Here is a 21,426-nt window from a genome sequence, read left to right as displayed (position 1 = left end):
AGAAAGCAACATGACTGTGGCAGTGCAGAATGCCCAGGCACTCCACTGATGGTTTCCAGGAGAGCTAACACACAGACAGCCACAGCAAAGAAGAAACGAGACAAGGCTAGTAGAGGTAGTTAGAAGGAAAAACTGCCAAGGCCTTTTCCTCAAATTTATTTGCAACTCTATGCTGACTGAAGAGGCAATGGCAATGCTTAAGAGCCATCATTTTGGAGAAGCAGCAGTTTACATTATTCTGAGGGTATTCAAGTTCTCATAACAACCACATTATTACATGTCGTCATTAGAAAATATTTTATTATAAAATATTTGTATCTATATTTGTATATTAAATATTTTATTGTGAAATTATCAAATATCAAATATTTTTATTACATCAAGCAGAACTGTTTATTTTTTCTTTCGCATATTTTGATTTTGAAAGTACTTAAAGTTTACCTGTTTAAGTTCTGAATGCAGCAGTAGGACACAGACCTCTCATAACGATGTCAGAAGTAAATATGACATCTGTGCTCATTTTATTTTACTTCGTTATTTACATCTCACAGAACTCCTGATGTACATTTACCAGTTCTCAGTTGTCACTTTCTACCTTTTTCCATAAGTTTTGCTCCACGGCATATTTTGACTAGTTTTACATCCACAAAATTGAAATTACACCTTTAGAGTTTTTAGTTTCTGATCTTGTGATCACTCTATTATCTATGATCTTGTGACACTAACTATTTTAGCAGCCTGCTAAGGGTTCACAAAAATCGATCCCAGCTTCATGTCCAAAACGTGTGCTTGGACAGGTCTGCTTGTTGATAGAAGACAAAGTTTGAGATTGCAAAAACAGTTAATTGCTTACGAAGTAGCCTCCAGAGTAAGAAAGCACTTACTGTGTTTGGCAGTAAGAGTTTTATAACTAACAGTGGGTTCAGTAAACAAAACACACACGAATCCAGACCAAACAGCTGGATAAGAAGATGTACAATTTATCAGTTTGTTATTTGTTCCTGCCCCATGAAAAGTGTCACATATTCTTGACAGGCCAAATAAATTTCTCATGAGGCTGTAGCTTTCTGTTACACCTTATCTGATATGCCTGCAGGCACATGCAGAGCACTGGGGTCCTGCCATCTTCTGTACTCCCAGCTGTACCCTCCCTCACTCCCCCCACGCTGGCACACACATTTTGGCAGACAATCCAAACCCAGCTAGAGGTGCTGATGCAGTATAAATACCTCCCTGCCAAAAAAAGTGATTAGTTTTCAGCCAGATCAGCTCTCTCAATTGTTCATCACAGAAGCTGTTACAAAGGCATTAGGGAAGCACATGGCCAGAGCTGTGTGAGCCCCAGAGCTGGCGTGGCCATGGTCATGCTGGTCCCCAGTTACATTCTGCTCAAGAGTTTTAACCACACACATATACTCAAGACAATATGCTATTCTGAGTTTCCTGCATTACTTTAACATTTGGTACTGTAGCTGTGCATATTCATATCCTACACAAGCTTGCTATTTGTAGTCTACAGAGTGCTTTTAAGGTTTTGCATAAGGTATGTAAAAACATAAATGGTATTTTACAGAGGTCAATAACAAGCCAAACTTATGACAACTCTGCAAACAATAAATCCACTCCATAGACTAACCAAAAGATCCTAACTTGCTAGTTTAAGAGTCCATTCAGTACTTATCAGTTAAAAAGGTTTATTCTGGACCTTTGCCTCTCTAAAAGAAGGCACCTCCTCATCAGTCCAGTCCCTTTCTACTTGGTCACTATTTTGCACTGGAACTCAAAAAGAGGCAAAGCATACTGAAAAAGACTACAGATCTCTCAGCTGTACAACCACATTTGCATGTCAATTATGATGCTGTCAACTGGCTGCTCAAAAAGAGAGCTAGAGGCAATATTTATCAATATAAATACAAACATATCTTTGTAAGAATCATAGTGAAAACCAATGCAATTTCTCTGACGTTGCAGCTCCACTTTTCCTATTTACTAGGTTCCATTTTTCAGATTAGATTGGGAAAATGGGGACCAACATAATTTGTGTTTGCTTAGTAGATACACGTTATCTCAGTCATCTTCAAAACTGGTGCCATTTAATACACCTATTAAATATGCATTTTTAGAGGCACTGCTATTCAAGCCCCAGCCGATTTGGCAGAACCGAGTCTTTGCAGAAGTGAAACAAAGAAATACTTTCCTTCACGTGCAAATACATTAAAGCTCAAAAATTTTCAGTCTTAAAGGCTTCCCCAGGAATTTTCTGAATGTAAACAAGCAAGAGTACACTTAAGCTTGAAGACACAAAAGCAATGGATTCAGTCCAACACTGAACAACAGAGAGGTAGCAACAGAAAGACTGACACCACTCATCCTTCATGCCACCGGGAAGCCAAGGCTTTTCATCAGGAGAACAAGTTTTATATATTACTTCTTAAAGCACATTGTAATTGCTCAGGTTGAGATAAAGCTACTATTCATATTTCTTTAAAAATAAACCAATAAAACAGTAGTGTTTTCTAGAAGCAACCACTGACAGCAGCTTAAAAGAAATTAACACTGCAGGCAACTATGGAATAAGTGATTTCCATGTCACCAAGTCTGAGGCTGGAGAGCACATTACCTCAGATTGCTCTGAATACTGCTTACCATGTTACATTTCCGAACACTATCTCCAAAGAAGATTAAACTCTAAAACCAACAGCTGTCTCACATGCAAGAACACCACACATTTGCCTGGAAAAACACATAGTATTCTCATATTTTACCTACTTTCAGCATCTCTTACTATGCTTTTTTAATTAATTGGTGGAAAGAAATTGTCGTTGGATAATTAAATCATTATGAAAAGCCTAACTTGTCTGTTGTCTTTTTCACATACAAGTCTTTTGTCTTCCAATCCAATTTGAAAAAAAATAATGAAAATTTAAGTGATTGAATTGAGCTTTCCAGTAATGGAAACAACCAGAGAATCTGTAGCTTGAAATGCTTACTGTTATCACTGACATATTCACCAAGACAAATAAAATGGCAAAATACGTGCAGGCAGATACCTCCACCCTTACTTTACCTATTTAACCTGGCAAGCAATAGGAATAATGAATAATGAATTTGTTCAACACAGCTGAGAACTCAGAACTACATCTGGCCCAGTGAGAAAAAGCATTCAGGCCTTGTTACTCCAAATGGAAAAAAGGATATCAATATCATTTTGGCTTGACTTATAATCAGCTAGTAAATTTTTTTTCTGATAGGGGTGGGTGGAAGAAGAAAGGTAATGAACCCTGTACAGAACTGACATGTGCTTCTTACACTGAAGCAGAAGAACAGGGATCTTCTGTTTTCTACCTTAGGATTTCCTCTTTTTTTTTGTCCTAAGTTTTACAGACCAAAAAAAAGGAAGGAAGCTGGGGGCAGGGGGAGAATGAAGAGGCATAAGGAAAAAACAGATAAGTAAAGAATGTTCAAGAAGTTTCCACTATTAACCATGAATAACAGAGCAAGCTCCGCCAACTGTTGTCCATGAAATTGTTTCAAAATACATACTCCTATTTCGTCCTTATCAGAGTAAGAGAGGAAACAATCTTAACACCAGAAGTAGCATTTCTAAATCCCATGCAAAGACACAAACTGCATGTCAAGCTCTGTATTCTCTCTGCACTAACGGGCCTAGTACAGATGTGAAGAAAAGAACCATGCAGCCTAGGAAAAGAGGCACTTTCCTTGAAGATACTAAATATTATCCAACTTTCTTGTCAAAACTACCACTATCACTTACCAAAAAACCTACCATTTACATGTGGCCCTTCTCTATCTTGCTTAGTTTCAAGCAGTGTAGCTCATAACTGTACCTTAAGACAGAGTGTTCCTTATAGGTGTACCTATGGATTCAGTGGTTCATAGCATTACCTCTGATGACATTAAAGTTACCCCATGCTATATTTTTCTCCAAAAGATAAGACAGTACTCTTAAAACCCAATAGTCATCTTTATACAGGGCTTTTCTCAAAAAAAAAAAAAATTAATAGTCCTTATTTTATGGGTAATATCACCTACAAAAGCATGACTGCTACTTCATGAAAGTACAACTACTGCACACTTATATAGTCTATAGCATAACTTCTGTTTGATCAAGGATCAAGCTGTTACCCACTAGTGTTTCTATAATAAAAATAATGAAATATACAAATTTTTGAGTTACCTTGCATCTATCCCATGGAACAAAACAAAGCATCAGAAGTACTGGTGTGTCCTGTCCCAACCCGCCCAACATCTTGTACACACTCACCTCACCACTCTGGAGAAAAGTTAAAATAATACTTTATGGAGTAATCATTTAATTTCTGCACTGTAACCTGTAATTTCAAAGAGTTGCAAAAAAGTAAAACATTATCCTATTACAGAGTAAATGATTTATGATAGTAAAAGAAAATGCCTTGCACTAAAAACAACTAAACAGAATTCCATAATTTCTATTACGGAAGAGCCCCTATTATGCAGTTATCATCCCTTACCCACAGTGTATGTACAGTCCCACTTACTCCATGAAAAGTATTCATGAAAATGTGTCAGTAAACACCTTTATAGTTAAGGACTTATTTTGCATTTCTAAATAAAACTCAGAAATCATAAGTTCAGTGCAAACAACAACTAAAATCAAATCAAGAAATCCCAAGCAATGGATTTCAAAGAGCATCACATTTCTTCTGTGCTGCAGAAAGGACTGAACAAGCACATGATTTAGCTACTGACTGCATTAGACCAGCCACCACCTACTTCCAGAGCCCTGAAAGCACAAAAACACACACTTGAAATAAAGTAACACAAAAATCAAAACTGAAATAAATTTAAGTAATTCCTCAAACACCTTATTGTGAGACTTGCTGATTAACAACTCCATTTTCAGGTTTATTACCTCATCTACTAGTCTGGTTTTCTACACACAAACTATCAAGAAAACAAAACTCTTTGTACTAGAGACCTGAGTACACTTTTAGTTGTAGTAACTTCAGTAGTTATTATTAAAGTAGATAAATAATTGCATGTGAATCTGAAAAAAATAGGTTGACTTGGTTCCTTAACTGGAGAAGGATAAAAGGTGCAATCAGTAACAGCAAGGGGTTTTTTCCTATAATAAGACACTTGTTTTTCTAATACTACAAAACTAATTAGATTTTATCCTACCTTCTTACTCAAAACAACTAAAAATGGCAAGCACAATGCATGACAGATTGCAAAATCCAAGCTTGTTTCTTTGTCCCTATAGCACAGGTGGCTTTCAAAGCTGCACTGTTTGCAGCTCTCCTATTCACCCTTGAGCATCTGGAAGTTATATCAGCATTTTTTTTAAACAAAACATTTCAGGTGCCCAAAAATGCAAAGTTGACAAGTTATCATACCATCTTTAAACTATATAACTGGGAACATAAATTCTGAGTAACTAGAAAAACGCATTATGAAGAGAAACTGCAAGCAGCTATCACTTTGGTCTCTTGTCATTGTAAAGATCTGAAAAACACATCCCTTTAAACATACAAATGCAAATTAATGGCAAATCATTGTGGCATCCAAGCATCTTTAGTTGCTTATCATGCACTGCTTCTCTTAACAAGATCTGCTTCTGCTAGTGAGAACAGTTCCTAAATAGCATCTCTGAAACCTGTCAGACAAGGTGCTTCCAACAGGCATATGAGAGAAAGGAAATTTGGGAGTCAGTGTGGCTGACAAACAGAATAAATAGCATCGAAGAGAAGTGTCATTCAGTTAAGATACATAAGCAGAAATCATCAGCTGACACATACAGGATGGAGGAACGACCGTCTAGACAAGCGAATTCCGGAAAAGGATCTGAAGGATTGATTAGCAGTTCCCGACTGAACATGAGTCAGTGCAATGCTACTGCAAAAGGAACAAATGTCACACCAGGAATGACAAGAAGACAAGACACATCACCTAAAGTGCACACTAAGATTCTCCTGCTTTACCTGATAAAGCTTTCCTCTCCAGTTTTGAACATGGATCAATTGGTCAAATATAAGAACATATCATTTACAAGGAAAGAATGAAATAACTGGAGCTGTTTCATAAAAGGGAAAGTCTTGGCAAGTCTTCATATGTACATAATGATATGTTCAAGAAGAAAACTGGTCCAGTGCTAAACGCTTCTAGTAGTGAGATTGCTAAGCACTGACTATAGAAGTTGTAGATGCTCTGCTATCAGCATTTAAAAAAATATGTTGGCAAATATCTTTCAGAAGTGACAGCTAGAGCTGGCTGGGCCTTGAGAAAGCAGTACAGATTAAATCTCTCAAAACTCTTCCTAAACATTTTTCTGTATTTCTATTGATGACCTTCAGGGAAAAAAAAAATTTAAAAATCAATCATTTGTATTACATAATGCTAGAGACATTTAAGACAAATTAAATGCATGTAACAAATAAATAAAAAGGGACGTTTCCCTCCAAGTTAGTCACCTGGCTTCCAAATCACTGGGAAGTGGACAATGATCACCTCAAAGGCATTCTGCCCAGCTCCTCACAAACAGGCAAAACAAAAGGTTACTCAATGATGTACACTTACATGCAACAAAAAATCCCACAGCAACAAAACAAATTCCAGACCGAAAATTAAGCAAAACCTTTGCATTTCAACCCTTCTGTGAAGAACCAGGCTTTGAGAGGTTATCAAGTTTGTTCCACACTACCTTCACAGAGCCAACAAATCCAGTTTAAAAAAAAAAAAACCAAAACCACAACACCAAGTCTCTCAAAACCAAAGAAATTAACTAAGACATATCCCAGGGGGGCAAACTGTCTGCTCAAAGTGCCTTGTCTCAGTTGCTGAATACATTCAAGTGTCACAAATGACCCAAGCAGCCAAATGCTCTCCTCAGGATTTTCCCCAATCCCAAAACTCAAATTAAAGAGAACTTTATAGACCAAAACCTACACAGTGAATTACACTCAGAAACAAGCTGGGAACTATAGAACATCATAGAAAACATTGTACCAGGCTGCAAACATGAAACCATATTTTATTCAGAAGTTTCCTTTCTGGGGTGTAGGTTAGGGAAGCAAGATGAGTCAATGGCAGACACTCTTGCAAGCAGTGCAAAAAGCTGCTGAGATCTGCATGGTAGGAGTCCAGTAACCAATTATAGCTTCCTTGACAGAGAAGTTAGGGACTCCATCACATGCTGCCTGAGTGCGCAGAAGCAATCACAGATTACATTAGCCTATGTTAGACTAAAAAAAAAATTCTCCCTTTCCACAGGGAGAACACATTCTCACCTTCGTGGCTTATGTCATTTAATTCACCATTGTTCCATCACCTTTTGGTTAAATCCACCCCAGCTAGTAGCCTCCCAAGTCCAACACTGAGAATGGTGGTAAAAAACCCTCTATACAGCAAAAGAGGAAGAAAAACAGTGTCATCAGTATACAGCTAACCCTGAAACAACCTCCGCCTTCAGAAATTTCCCCAGTAGCTCCAAATATGTAGTGAATAGGAAAAATTAGATCTCTGAAGGGCACTATGTAACATGTTAATGAGCCAGCCAGCTCTGAGCTGTCCTTAGGAGATAGTGAAGACATTCAAAACATCACACATCCATATGGAAGACTACAGATTCTTGGAGGCAGCTGTTTAAAAATCATTTTAAAATCTTGATCTAGCCTTATTTAAAGAAAATTCCACCACTTTATTTAAGACTAGTCTTATGACCAAAAATTACTTAAGAATCTGAACCTTCATATTCTGCTCTCCAACAGAACATAGGTAGCAATTTTTTTGTCCAAAAACTGCAAGTTAATTCCATTTTTTAAAGACACTGAAAGTTACTGCTTATATAAAAGACTAGAAAAAAATATCACCTTTATTTGACTGATATACTAAATCTATATAAAAGCCTCCATGACAAATGTGTCATGTGTCAAAAATATTCCTATAGAAAATGTGTGGGTCTTTGCTATCTCAGCTAGCTAGAACTCAGGGAGGATTTCATAATGGACTCCCACTGTCCCAGTGAGGGAAAGGAGCACCGGTATCCTGCCAGCTTCATTCTTGGAGCCCCATGGTACCTCACCTTCACTTGCTTGCAGGTGACCAGCCCCATAAACAGCTACAAGCTGTAACTAGAAAGCAAAAATCGCCCTTCAACTGCCCATTAGTTAAATGAACCCACAAATACATTATGCTTTGCCCTGCCTCAACTCTAAATAGTTATTTAGAGAGCTTGATAGTAGTTTTGGATATCACTCATTATTAGTGACAATATTAGTCTAAGACAAAAATACAAAGTGATTCCACATAGAAATCCGAAGCACAATTAATGGGGAGGAATGGAGGAAATAATGCTTGATTGAAGGCTTTATTTGTACTGTTTGAAGAGGCACACAAGAAAGGCTAATGAAGTGTTTATGTTTAACAAAACACATTATAGCATGTTACTGACAGAGATACTGTTGAGCTAAACAAATCAAGTTAATTTACAGTAAAGTTAGCTGGCAGTCAAAAAAGGGATTGCAGCATGGAGATAAGGACATCTTTGCTATCTTTCAACAGGACTGTTAGCAAGACTAGTTTGGCTGCAACTCAGAACAGGACACAAGCCAATTGATTGGCTTTTGTCTATGTGCAAGTCAATACTGCTCCCGTGATCAACTAATACGCCCCCTCCTACAAACCTCAGCTTACAGTACAAAGTCATTTGAACCTTACACTTCTCCGTCTATGAACTAGGAGATGCCCAAACTTCATGCCCCCCTCAGAAAGGCACATTTATGGCTTAACCACACTAAAAATATCAACTTCAACTTGGCAGAGTTAAACTGGTGTATTTTGCTGTACAGAACGACTTCAGCATGTGGAATATCATTCTGCTTATAAATTAGATGATACATTCAGCAACTGTTTTTAATCATTCTCCTTAATTAATCTTTCCACCCTAATCCAAAAAATGCCTTCCAGAGAAATACTGAGAAGCTTTGTGCTCAGTAAAAAAGCGTAAATCGCTTACTTTGCAGAGAACATAACTGCACCCTTACAGATTCAGGTAAATCAAAGAAATCAGATGATATGGCAATATGCAGATCTGGTGAGACAAAAAGAAAGATATTCTGAATATAGAGGATGAAACAGAGCTTGTATCTTTACTCCAAACAGCAGCTATAAGGTAATTGTGTAGTCCCATGATTTATTTATTGCAGCTAAAAGTTTCCAGTATGAACCAACCAGTAAGAGTCACTTTTGAAAGCTACGTTTACTGGTTTGCTGCCTGCAGAGCATCCAAAGCCATGCAGTCTTAAATGACTCATTTTAACAAAGGGTTTGGTTATCATTCTAAACAATATTGGTCAGTGGTTAGACTCTTTGGATCTTGGAGGTCTTTTCCAACCTAAATGAATCTGTGATTCTCTTGGGCTCTGAATTCACATGGATCAGCATACAGCATTTACATAAGTCAGCTCCATTTGACATCTACCAGATTTAAACACTGTTAACAGTAAAAAATAATCTTACCTCTCCAACCCTTTCATCAGCATACCTTGTGCTAAATGCTTCACATAACTGATCACAGAGTCCTTTGTACAATGCCATCACTGGTTTGACACCACGGCTGAAGGTGTGATTCAAAATATGTAATTTCAAAGTGAAATACACAAGTTTAACCTTCTGTTCTGAAAATACAGGTATCAAAACCCAGACAAAGCAAGTTCTCAATACCAGAAATATTCCAGTGTTTATTTCACTTTTAGCATCCTGAGGGATAAGACAACATAGCTGACAAAATCTATAGCCTTGGAAACAAAAACACACAACTGTAGTAAAAAAGGTGGCACATAAAAGTGTAGTAACGTTCTCCTTATATCAGCATGAATGTCTACCATGAAATGAACTAGCAGTATGTCTGCCTACTAGTAAATGAACTCAGAGTTAAGCAACATGCTCAGTTAAAAAAAAAAAAAAAAAAAATCAACCAGATATTATCAATAGCTAGCACGCAGAAGTTAAAAAAATTGTAGAAGACTGTGACTCGTATTACCTACCCCTCAAAGTGGGATCAGTCAGGCTGTGCAAGTGAGCAACAGCCACCTGGTTACCAGCAACCCATCAGTGCAACCAGGTGGCTGTTGTCTGGTTATTCATCCATTTTGGCATCACAGTAGAAATGTGCAGCACACAGCATGTGCTGCAAAATTCAGATGGAAAATGCAGATGAGGTCTGCTGTTGAGGCAAGTGCTGAGCTCTTTGTATAAAGGATACATATTCTCGGTACAACTAATTGGGATTCTCAAAGGGGTTTCCTAAATGCACCCATTTTACCAGAGCAGATAAACACACAAATATTAAAATAGCTATTTGGAAATGTAATCATCCCATCAGTAAAAAAGAAAACACATAAGCTGGTCTGTGGTGCAAAATGCAAGTTTGATTTATGAGGTTCACTTAATATAAAGTTTAAATAATTATACAGCAAGATACAACCCTTTCTCCTGCCTCCCCTCCCACAGCTATATAGTACAATAGCTTCCAGGGTAATTGGGTGTGAAGATTTTGCAGACAGCACTCATCATGCAGGTGAGTGAGCACACAGTATAAAAAGCAGTCCAAGAGAAAAATTAAATTACTTTAGGTTAGTATTTCAACATTTTGCAATAGTCATATTGAACTATAATATCATTCCCATCCTAGGGATACAGAGAAACCAATTTGAACAGTGGCTTTTTGTTACTATCTTGAATGGCCTTTGGAAGCCAAATCACAGAAAACCAGGAAATGAATTTAAATAAGAATAAGCATCTTTTTTGTGACTATATTATATTTACACAAATAAAGACAATCTTTGTAGTGGACTACATTTTCTGGTTGATCCAAAGAAAGCTTTCTATTGAGAAATTGCAACTGCATTTCTTTAGCAGGAGTAAGATTTCAGTGACACCAGCCCTGGAAAGCAAGGCAGAGCTGAAGAGCAATTCACCTCTAAGTACCTGAAAAGGGTTACTAAACGCAGAAAAGCTTACTTAAGGGATATCTCTTAATTGTTTAGCAACAATGGGATAGTTATTCAAATAGGAGGAACAGTGTTTATCTGCTTGTTTTCAGTATAAGAAAGATAGAGATTCTTAGCTCATATGCCGGGGGGAGGGGGTGGAAATGCTTCAGTTGTGAAATAGCATACTAGGCTCGAAAATAAAAATAAACAACAAATAGACAGAGAGGAGGGCTGCAGCTTGAAATACTTGACTGCTAATATCCAGCATGCCATTCCAGGGAGTCCCAGAGTGGCTTTTAAGCCTCTTGCCCATCCTCGTAAAGAAAGGCGGGTGGCAGGAGTAATCAATATCTCGCAACCCAGCTGTGACCTGACAAATAAAGAAGTCAAGAAAAAAAAAAAACCATCGATGATCTGTGTAATTTAGCATTCGGAAGACGGCAACATCTGGGCTCAACTCCAGATGGGACGGAGCGGCCCCGCGCTCTCGGCTCGCCACAGCGCTGCTACACACACACACACAAAGGAGGGCTCCGCGCTCCTCCCGCTTTTCTCCAATATGAACAACTCCGCGTTCAAACGCGACGTAAACACACGGAGAGCTGCCTACTACGCCGGCAGGTCTGTACAACAGTTCAGCTACACCCGTGTCAGAGGGGGCTATTGTCCGGGACGAGCGGCCGGCGCTCACCGGGTGTTGGCGTAGGCGGTGCCAAGAAAAATAAAATCACTGCGAGTCTCTCCGATCACTCCGCAAGTCAAACCCGCGGGCTTCAGAGCCCTGCACCGGGCAGAGGGGAACAAACAGGCGAGGCAGCGCGGCTCTCACAAGCGACACTTTGTCTGGTTTCCAGTGAAGCAGCGACAAAACCCCCGACGCGCGAACAATGCCCGCGGCCCCGCTGCCGCTCCTTGCCGGGCCGCCGCCGGACACCGTGTCCCACCGGATCGCCGTTCCCAGCGATATGTTTTTAGGCTGCTTTGTTCCCCGTGAAACGCCAGCCTTTTCACCCAGCGCCAGCGGGGAGAACCGAGCGCCCGGATCGGAGACGGGGGACCGGCCCCTGCCCTGGCAGCGGCGGGAGACGCCGGAGCCGCGGCTTGGGCATCAGCCGCCCTTTGTTGTGCCCCCGGGGAAGGGGCCGCTCCCCCGCGCCCTGCCGGGACCTCGGCCCCCATCGCTGCACTCACACGGCGCTGCCTCCGCTCCCGCGGGGAACGACAGCAGCGCCCCGCGGGGCGAGCCCGCTCTGCCCGGGATGCGCTACCCGCCGGCAGCGCCGCTCCTCGCCCCCACGCTATCCCGCTCGCCTTCTCTTTCACTCACCCACGCCGTACTTCTCGTGTTCCGTGGGTATCCACATGCTCGCGGCGTGCGAGCGCCCGTTCCGCCGCCAGCCCCTCCGCGGGGAGCGGCGGTGGCCGGCAAGCGCGTCCGCTGCCCGGGGCTCCCGCCGCGCTCAGCCGCGGCTGCCCGGCCCCGGCGGCGAAAGCATTGTTCGGGCGGGCGGACTAACTGAAGCGCGCTCGCCGCCAGCCACTTATATTCCCCGTCCCGCTGCACGCCGGGGAACGTAGTGCCTCGATGCGGCCGCGCCCCTCGTCGCCCGCGGCCGCGGGAGAGACTACGAGCCCCGTCTGGCCCCGCGCTCCCCGCCGGGGCGGAGCGGGGCGGAGCGCGGCTCCCGGGGCCGCCCCGCCGCGGGGCGGGCGGAGCGGCGGCGGCGGAATGGCCGCGTCCCGCGGGGTTGCGGGACCGCCGGCACGGGGAGGTGAGTGCGCTGCGGGAGGCGTGGGGGTCTCGCACTGCGCTCCCCTACTCCCCTCCGCTCCGCGATCCCGGCTCGGACGGTGGGACGGGGCTGGGCTGGCGCAGCCATCCCTGGGCTGGGAGCGGCTGACACGTGTTGGGCAGCCGGCAGCGCCAGGGCCCGGCGCCGTGGGGCTCACTTGTCGCCCGTCGGAGCGGGGTTCCGCGGAGAGCTCCGTACAAGCACCGTACCTGTCTCCCGCTGGTCACCGGGACGTGAGTCGCTCTGGTCCTACTGATGCTAGTCGTTCCACGTTTGGCACACGGAAGTGTGGGGACAGGGAGAGTTTCCAACAGCGTGTCGAGGTGGAGAGGGAGTCGATGCCGGCAGCGTGCCAGAGCGGTGGGACGTGGAGCTGACGGTCCGGGCGGCATTTTGGCTTCTCACATAAATCCGTTTGTCAACACACACATACACAGAGATAATGCAAAGCAGGCGGCGCACAGCGAGGAGCACAAATGGACCGTGGGGAATTACTGCAGGGATAAGCCAGGTACCATAAGCAGCAAGAGCAGCAGGTTTGTGTTGAGAAGTCTGTATGTCTGCACCCTTCTGGAAGGAGCTTAGCTAGAGCTCACCGTAGCTAAACGGCAAGAAATCCTCAGGCTACTCTGGTCCTTTTAAGAGAGACCTGGGTATTGTGAGTCAGGAGCAAGAGCCTGGGTTATATCTTCTGGTCCTGTGGAAAAGCACAGGCAGAAAAAAGGGAGAAAATCGGTGATAATGATACTACTTTGCAGGCCTTACCAGGTACAAGTTGTCTCTAAGATGGGTATGTCTGGTTTTAGAAAAGTGTTCTCCGATCAAATCGTTATTCTGAAGTGGTTATCTAGAGATTTTATGGGTTTATTTGGTTTGATCTGAATGAAAAATATAGTTTAATGTTTTTACTCTTAAGAGAGTAGCTTTCAGTTCAGGTTGGCTTTTAACTTCTGCGCTCAAGTCATTAATAGTGTGAAGGACACAATGAAAGGAAGTCATGTGCAAGCAGGGAGTTTCAAACCTAGAATTAGAGCACTTTTGTTCTGTGTTTGGGCCTTTGATAGTGAGTGGTCTTTTAAGTGACATTTGTGTTGTTTCTCTAGTATGTGCCCTTATTCTATTCATAAAAGTAATATCAATTTATGCTAGTAGTTAAAGCAGTACTCTGGCTTTATTTATGCGTTGCAGTACGTTGGCATGAACCTCATACATGAAAAGCCAGACCCTTTTAGAGCATTTCCACACTGGTGTAATTGCACCTGGAATCAAAGCTGTGCTGTTTTAATTATTGGAAAGAACATGTGCCTGAGTCTGTGCAACTCTTCTGTGTATACATAGGTCTGTGGACTACTAGAGATGATGAGGTTACCCTGAGATTTTTTCAGGTAACTCTTGTAAAGACATTGGCACCAGTTCAAAGAAAAAACGGTTGATTCCATGTAAATTCAGAGGCCTATGCTGTTTTCCTCTTACTGAGCACACTCATTGAAAGGACTAGTGGACTTTCTCTGTCTTTGCTCCCAAACTCACTTTGCATGCCCTGGCAGATCATTTGGAGTCTCTAGGTAATGAATTATGTAAAAATCACTGTTGAAAATCAAAACAATAGGTGTCAGGCTAAATTAACTTTTATGTCAGCCTATAGACTTCCATGTATGTCCAGGCGCTTCATCTCTCCATAAGACAAGTCTGCCAACGTGCTGGCTGGGAGTCATAAAATTCTGCCCCGGCCTTGTAACTGCTGTCTCCTCTCATGTTAACCGTGACTGACTTCAGCATGAACAGTCTACCCTTGCACAAAGACAAGAGTACCCAATAGCTCAAATAGCCTTTTCGAAATTATTTGTTTAGAACACAGTCACTTAGGGTCGAGATACCTTAAGAGTATAAATCACATTGTCTGTGGGCAAAGAAATACCTCACCCTAATATTTATTATTTCTCTGCCTCTGAACAAAATCCTTATTCATTCAGAGGTTTTATTTCTACAAAACTATTCTCTCTAGCAACATCTTGTACTTGCATGTACACTGAGGTGTGTCACTTACTTGGAGACAGCATATAGGAAAATTAAATAACATACAATTTCCTGGTTTGCTGATTCATATTTACAGGAAAGCCTGTGCTTTTATATTCTAATCCAAGACAGTGTTGCTTTCTAGTTAGTTCCTTCCAGCAGCCTTCACCAAGTGGCTTTTAATAAATACATCACTGTCCACAGTACAGTTTGTTCAGTCTGCATTAATTATGCTATGTATCAACACTTCTTACAGCATCTGTCAATGGATTTTAAAATGAGTATTTTTTCTGGAAGTGTGTCTTTCAGTGTTTCATCATCAGTCTGACAGTTATGGTTTCCTACTCAAGGTGCTTGTGCTCAAGAGCTTTTGAGTACATGCTGCTGGGGTGTGCCATGTCAGAGCACAGCATGTTATTCTGATTCCTTCCACATCTCTCTCTTGTACTCCATTTTTAAGAATATTTGGTTTACTGTGGAAAACTAAAGTTTGACTGGTCTTCCCACGTCTACTTTTTTTTGTTCTACCTAGAGGATACTCCAGTGAAAGCTGTTTGGTTCTTGATAGTGCAGGCATTACTTCTTTTGCTCAACTCTTATGTTCTGTTAAGGATGCTATTAGAGCTGCTCAACGCAGTGGACTCTGGAACGCAGGGCTTCTTCTTTCCTGGTCACTGAAAGGCAGTCCCATGTACTCTCAGACCCAAAAGATTTCTCCATCCAGGTTAATGGATGCATTCTTCTTTAGATTTGCAAGCACTCCCTTGTTCACAGGCCACTTGTGTATCAGTGTGGATTCTTAAGTCTGTTCAATGTCCATTTCTGGACTTTGGGCTGCTTACCCAGCCACTGGCTCAGACAATAAGGGTGGGGAATTGACAAGTGTTTCGTAAATTACATCCCCAGGTTATCAGTAACTCCTGACAACTGCATTGTAGTAACATAGTCCTTCACATTTGCTGCTCCAAGCTACATTAGAGGGTACAGTGCTGTGGGACACCTTAGGCAAAGCTCATGCATGCATCAGGGTAGCCCTTCTGAAGGACTGATTAAAGGAATTCGCCAGCATGACCCCTGAGGAAGAAAGGGAAACCTCTTATTCCCTTTGGATTTCCTTCCCCTGAGAGAGCCAGGCAGTGAGGAAAATGGCAACAGCAGCAATTTACGTGGCTGTGCCCTGCCTTAAAGCCAGTTCTCAAGATGTGGAGGGTAAAGGAGGATGGTACTTTTGAGTCCCGTTTGGGGTGGTGAAGACTGATTAGGACTGAAGTGCACTAGTGAAAACACTGTAGGCACCCTCACTGTCTGATTCAGAAGGACAGATGCATTTGTGGGTCCCATGAACGTTACGACGTCCTGTAAACCTCTCTGACTTCTGTGCTTGGACCCCCTTGCCCTGCATGGAGGTTTCCTCCTTTTTGCTAGCAACTTGGTGTTGGCTATCGCAATGGATACACACATTGGCCCTTGTCTCATATGCACCCCACAGTCATGAATCCCTCAAATATTAGAAGAATGTCCTAGTTTGTTGGCTGGACTTCTCTGAATTACACATAGATACACTGTCGTCCCTCCAGTTGCTGGTTCCTGGACCTGCAGACCCTGAGAGCTGCAGCATCTTCTGTAGTTGCTGGCACTTAAGACTATGCAGCAGTATCACACATAGAACAGAGGGTGAATTACACAAAAAGTAGTTAAGGATTTAGTAAGAAGGAAAAGAGGTGATCAGGTGCAGGGTTTGATCAGAGAAGCTTATCCACTGTTTAAATGCAACTTGCCCTTTTTATTCTTTCCTCCACTCCCCATCTCCATTGCCTGGTGTTTGCCCCCCTGCCCCTTCCTTTTCTCTGTCCTCACCACTAAATTCCTTATAAAATATACAAAATCCCACAAACGCCTTCTGATCCTATCCACGAACACTCTCAAAAATACCATATATGATATGGTATTTTTATGATATGATAATCACACATTTCCCCTTTCACATCAGTGACAAGAGTTCATGCTGACCCTGTTGAAGTATGTGTGTGAGTAGTTCCTTTAATGGCATTAGTTCCCATATTGACAAGGACAACTTACTGTCTCTGTTTTCACCCACTCATTAATATTTGTGTGTGTGTAATCTACCACTTTCCTTGTTATTTGTTGTTTCTTTTTTACTGAATAATCCTTAGCCAAATAAGTGGTGAACTAGATGCCTTCCCAACCCCTGCTTCCTTATACTGCTGCTCCTATTCAGATCAGACTGAGTGCTTTACCTCCTTCCTCTCCAAAATATCCACAGCATGCATGGTGAGTGGGGAGCTGCTGGCTGCTCATGTCCCTGGGTGAAAGCTCCAGCAAGACAACAGAGCAGCCATTGCCCGAGCACACAGCTGCCTCTTCTCATCTCTGCATTCACAAGAGATCCTCAGACCTTAGCCAGATGAGCTGCCCACATGTATCTGCCCGTTTCTGTTTCATGGGTTTAGAGGTTGATATCCTGCTCAGCACCCTTCCTTAAAAACCCCCACCAGTTCCAAATGATCACATGTGCTTGCATCCTCAGTTGTTTTCCCACAGGGCACTTTCAAGCATCCGGGGTACCATACAATGGTGATCTGTTTCTCAGGTTGAATCTTTGTGTGCAGTTGAGGATTTCAAGACCTGAGGCTTCCACCATACTACAGAGAGAGAGAAGAGATTCCTTTTACTAGTAGGCATTATAAGCTCTGTAAAGGATCTTGGTTTGATGCGGGTTAATCATTGTGAACTGAACAATTAGCAATTACACCTGGAGGACAGGTTCACTAATTAATTCTGGAAGTGCAACACTATTTTAATACGATTACCAGAATGTATCTCCTAAAGCAGTATTATTTAAAAATGTTTTAAGAGCCTTTTTTGTGATTTTTAATTAAAAATTCAATCTCAAAGTAATATTAAACATTTACCTGATAAGCAAGTGGATCTTTGGAGGACTGGAAATTAGTAAATTATTGTTGTAAAATCACCTTTTATGTGCTTCTCTGTTTGAAAATTAAAAAGGCAAAATCCTTTCATGTAACTGTTGCAATAATATTTTAGTGTTTTTAGCCTTCACAGCACATTTCTTAAATAACAGACGATGGGAAAATATACATGTGAAACTAAATATTTCACTGAACAGGCTATAATAACTTAATAAGTGATGGATTGTTTTGGTAGATAATAGAGATCTGAAGTGCCCATAATTCCTGCCATAATTTTACAAATAATTGTGTTGCAAATGTGTAGTATATTTTATCTGAAGACAAGGGGGCATCCCCACACCTCAGAATGAATGTGTAATTTCTGTTAGCACAAGGCTAAATACCCAATAAAGACTTGCTATTTGATTTTCTCTGAATTCAGAAAACTTTCATTGCTTAAAAGCAAAGATGGATGGCCTTTATCTTTGTATTCCATTTTAGTAGTCTAAGCCAATTCTTGCCTGCTCAGTAGCAAGTAAAGGCTTTGCTGCATGAGCAAACTACCTAGTATCAGCTCCTCTGTTCTCTCACCAGAGCTCATTTAGAAGTGAGCTGCTTCAGACTGCCTGGTGAGCAGGTACACAACTTAAACATGGTAACTTGTTTGCATGTTAAAGCTTTCAAGTTCTTTGAAATCTCTGCTCAGTCTTTCTGTTACCTGCTGTGGAGAGAGAGTGAGTGGTGTTTCATCAGTCCTCAGACTGATGAAGACCCTTAAACTGTTTCTGTATTGGCAAATACCTGATTCTTACTCGAAAAAGCGTTCTCATCACTGAACAAATAATAGATGTGGACATGCTTTATGTAGATATAGAGGTATAGGCTAGGGAGGTACTTCAAGTGTTTTGAATGTTCTGGGTGTAACACAGATGCCAGGATAATTTGTTATGCCTATTGAAACACCTTGTTCACTGCTTTGTTTTTACTGGGGAGTACTCGTTTTCTGGAAGAGCACCGGTGTTGTAGATTCTTGTCAGCAGTGATGACTGCCACAGGGTGTGCATGTCATATAACCAGGTGAAAGAGTTCACCCTTTGAGACTTCAGCCAGCTTTCTTGATGAAGGGATGTAGGGTTTAAACTAGCATATGGTTGTGTATACAAACAGTAGGAAAGCAAGAAAAAAACTTAAATGTTAGGAAATTACAAGCATTAAGTATTTTAACTTCAGTATAGGTTAAATTTGTCTGTCCAAATAGCCTTCATAACCTTTCCCAGCCCGTGCTTCCTTCCACCATGTCCTGTCTTGAAACCTCTGCTAGAACTCTGCATCTTTGTGTGACCATCTATATCCTAAAACTGCAGTTGTTCCCAGCCTCTGTCTGAGGTTTTTGCTTCACATTCTGATCCACAAACTCCCAGTAGGCTGAAACTAGGAGAAAAGCCTGAAAGCATTTGAATGTTGTTCTGTGGGCTTTTTAAAGTAGCTTTAAATATTGCATCAATAAAAGCCTCGCACAATGCAGGAAAGAACATGACATTCCAGAAGTGGGAGGGAAAAAAAAGTGGTAAGTTTTGTACAGCTTTAAAGCAAGTCTGTGCCTCTGAAGAGCTGGGCACATCATCCTGACCAGTGTCTCACTGAAGTCAGGGAAATGTATTTGTGAAAGTGTGGGTTCTTTGCAGAGTTGTTGTCTACACTCAGTCAGTACTTAATTACAGTCACTCGAATGGAAAAAGACTAGTGTTCAATGACCTGATAATTGTGGTATTAAATAATATATTAGTCAGTACCACTAAAACCACATAACCAGACTGAAATTGTGCTGTGGCATCCCTGCCTATGGCCGGGGGGTGGGTTGGAACTAGGTGGTCTTTTAGGTCCCTTTCAACCCAAACCATTCTATTATTCTATGATTCTGCTTAGCTTGCAATATAATGTGCACATTTTTTAAAGATGCTCACCTGCTCCACAGTAGGATCAGGTAACTGGGGGTGTGCAAGCAGTTTTCCTCAATAAGGATATGGCAGATGATACCAAGTACAAATGTAGTGTGTGTGGCTATTTATGCAATACAGTTTCATGTTAGGGAGTTTATCTGCCCCACTTGGTAGGGTGGTAGATTTATGTCCTGTGGTATAAACAATAACACTTATTTTGCTGTACAGATGTGGAATGCTCAAGTTACTTTGTACTTGAAGAGTACCCATATTTGATACCTTCATTACAGTGTGAAGTCAGGAGTGCTCAACTGGAGCCTTTTTTGATTTTCCGCAGCATGTTACATGTTATGACAGTCAAATGACTGCCAACCTAAATATGAAGTAAATTAAAAGGGCATTGCATTTGACTTGAGTTTTTTCTAAGATCATAAAAGATTTTAGATCATCGGTATACAGCATTACCTGTTATAGCTGCAATAGTCTGATCATTGATCTCAAGACCTGGTTTTCCAGCAAGTATTTCCATGATCACTGCTTGTTTGCCATTCTGTCCTAATATTTTGCTATAGTAGATCTTTAAGTTAGAAATTGTAGTAGGTGTTTTGTCCGTGGCTTCAGTGGTCCATTGGCACACTTCTGTTCTTTGTAATACATTTCAACTGTGTTTCTTGAAACTTCCCTTTTGATTTTTTTGCCTTATGTTTTCACTGGACCATGTCTTCCAAATGGTCTTTTTTAAAAAAATTTGTATATTTTTCTCTGATTTTTATGACTCACAGGCAGTGACCTGTGTGAAATGGCCCAGCTGTTTCTGTTGGATTCTTGGTCATTGAGATGTCACCCTCCCATTTGTCTTTGGTGGCTCTGTACCTGAGGAGTAGCTACTTGACCTGTGTAGTTGTAGCAGGTTAAATGCCTTCTCTTTATCCCTCTGGTATAGAAGCTCTATAACTTGACATGCCATCTGTTTCAACCTCATGATTTTTTGTGGTATGTTGTGGCTGTGTTCACCCGAACAAATAGTCAGGCACAGTACATAAAGGTGCCACAGTCCCTGCAACTATACTGGACTGTTTGGCATTTCTGCTTTGGGTTACATGAAGTGAGTGTAAGGTTCCCTCACCAAAGAGCCCCTTGGTTTAGACCCAGGCATTTCTCTTAAGGGTTGGGATGCATTTTGTATATACCTGGACTCCAGACAAATCCTGTTCAGATGCTCCGAAACTGATCTCTAAACCCAGCCAAAGCACAAAGCAGCTGGAGAGAGATCAGGGGCCGCAAGACTCCTGTGTGGGTCAGAGCTGTGCTGAGATGCAAGAGGAGGGACAGGGCTGGTGGGCAGCATAGGGAAGCTTGGCACAGCACCCTCCCATCCAGAGCCTCTGCCAAAGTTCATGGCATGTGCCCCAGGTCAGGCCTGCCAGTCCCATGGTAGAAGTGCACAAGTCTCACAATATAAAAACGGGAATGTTATGAAACAAATGTGTGCAGTTCTAAGTGATAGTGCTGTCAGAGGAGCATTTTGCTAGCATTTATCTTGACCAGTGCCAGCACTGAATTTTATTATGACTCCGTAATGCATGAATAAATGAGGTAGAACTTTTTCTCTAAAGACCAGTATGTAACAGAAAACATCCTGCTGGAGGTTTTAATTTGATTTTGTCTTATACGGGATTAAAACATGTAGTCTGTGTTGTTACTGTACTAACTTAATGTTCAGGAGCCTGCATGTATTTATACAGTCAGCAAAATG

At 41.7% G+C, this 21,426-nt stretch overlaps 2 protein-coding genes across 5 annotated transcripts in view; one reads left to right on the top strand and one right to left on the bottom strand.

The window, feature by feature from the left end:
* The window catches only part of DOCK4 (dedicator of cytokinesis 4), a 231,714-nt gene extending 219,240 nt beyond the window's left edge, over positions 1 to 12,474 (bottom strand). Inside the window, exon 1 of one of the 4 annotated variants that reach the window (XM_039571264.1) lies at positions 12,319 to 12,474. In XM_039571264.1, coding sequence (XP_039427198.1) covers positions 12,319 to 12,355 — 37 coding nt within the window. In that variant the 5' untranslated portion in view covers positions 12,356 to 12,474. The remainder of the gene's footprint in view (positions 1 to 12,318) is intronic. The other 3 variants (XM_039571266.1, XM_039571265.1, XM_039571267.1) reach the window with 3 other exon arrangements.
* A 227-nt stretch (positions 12,475 to 12,701) lies between these two features.
* The window catches only part of ZNF277 (zinc finger protein 277), a 46,387-nt gene continuing 37,662 nt past the window's right edge, over positions 12,702 to 21,426 (top strand). Inside the window, exon 1 of the mRNA XM_039571281.1 lies at positions 12,702 to 12,763. Within this exon, the coding sequence (XP_039427215.1) occupies positions 12,721 to 12,763 (43 nt within the window). The 5' untranslated portion in view covers positions 12,702 to 12,720. The remainder of the gene's footprint in view (positions 12,764 to 21,426) is intronic.

The sequence above is a fragment of the Corvus cornix genome, chromosome 1A (assembly GCF_000738735.6).
Source record: "Corvus cornix cornix isolate S_Up_H32 chromosome 1A, ASM73873v5, whole genome shotgun sequence".
NCBI classification, from domain to species: Eukaryota; Metazoa; Chordata; class Aves; order Passeriformes; family Corvidae; genus Corvus; species Corvus cornix.
Note: the sequence above shows the minus strand (reverse complement) of the source record. Positions and strands in the feature narration are given on the sequence as shown.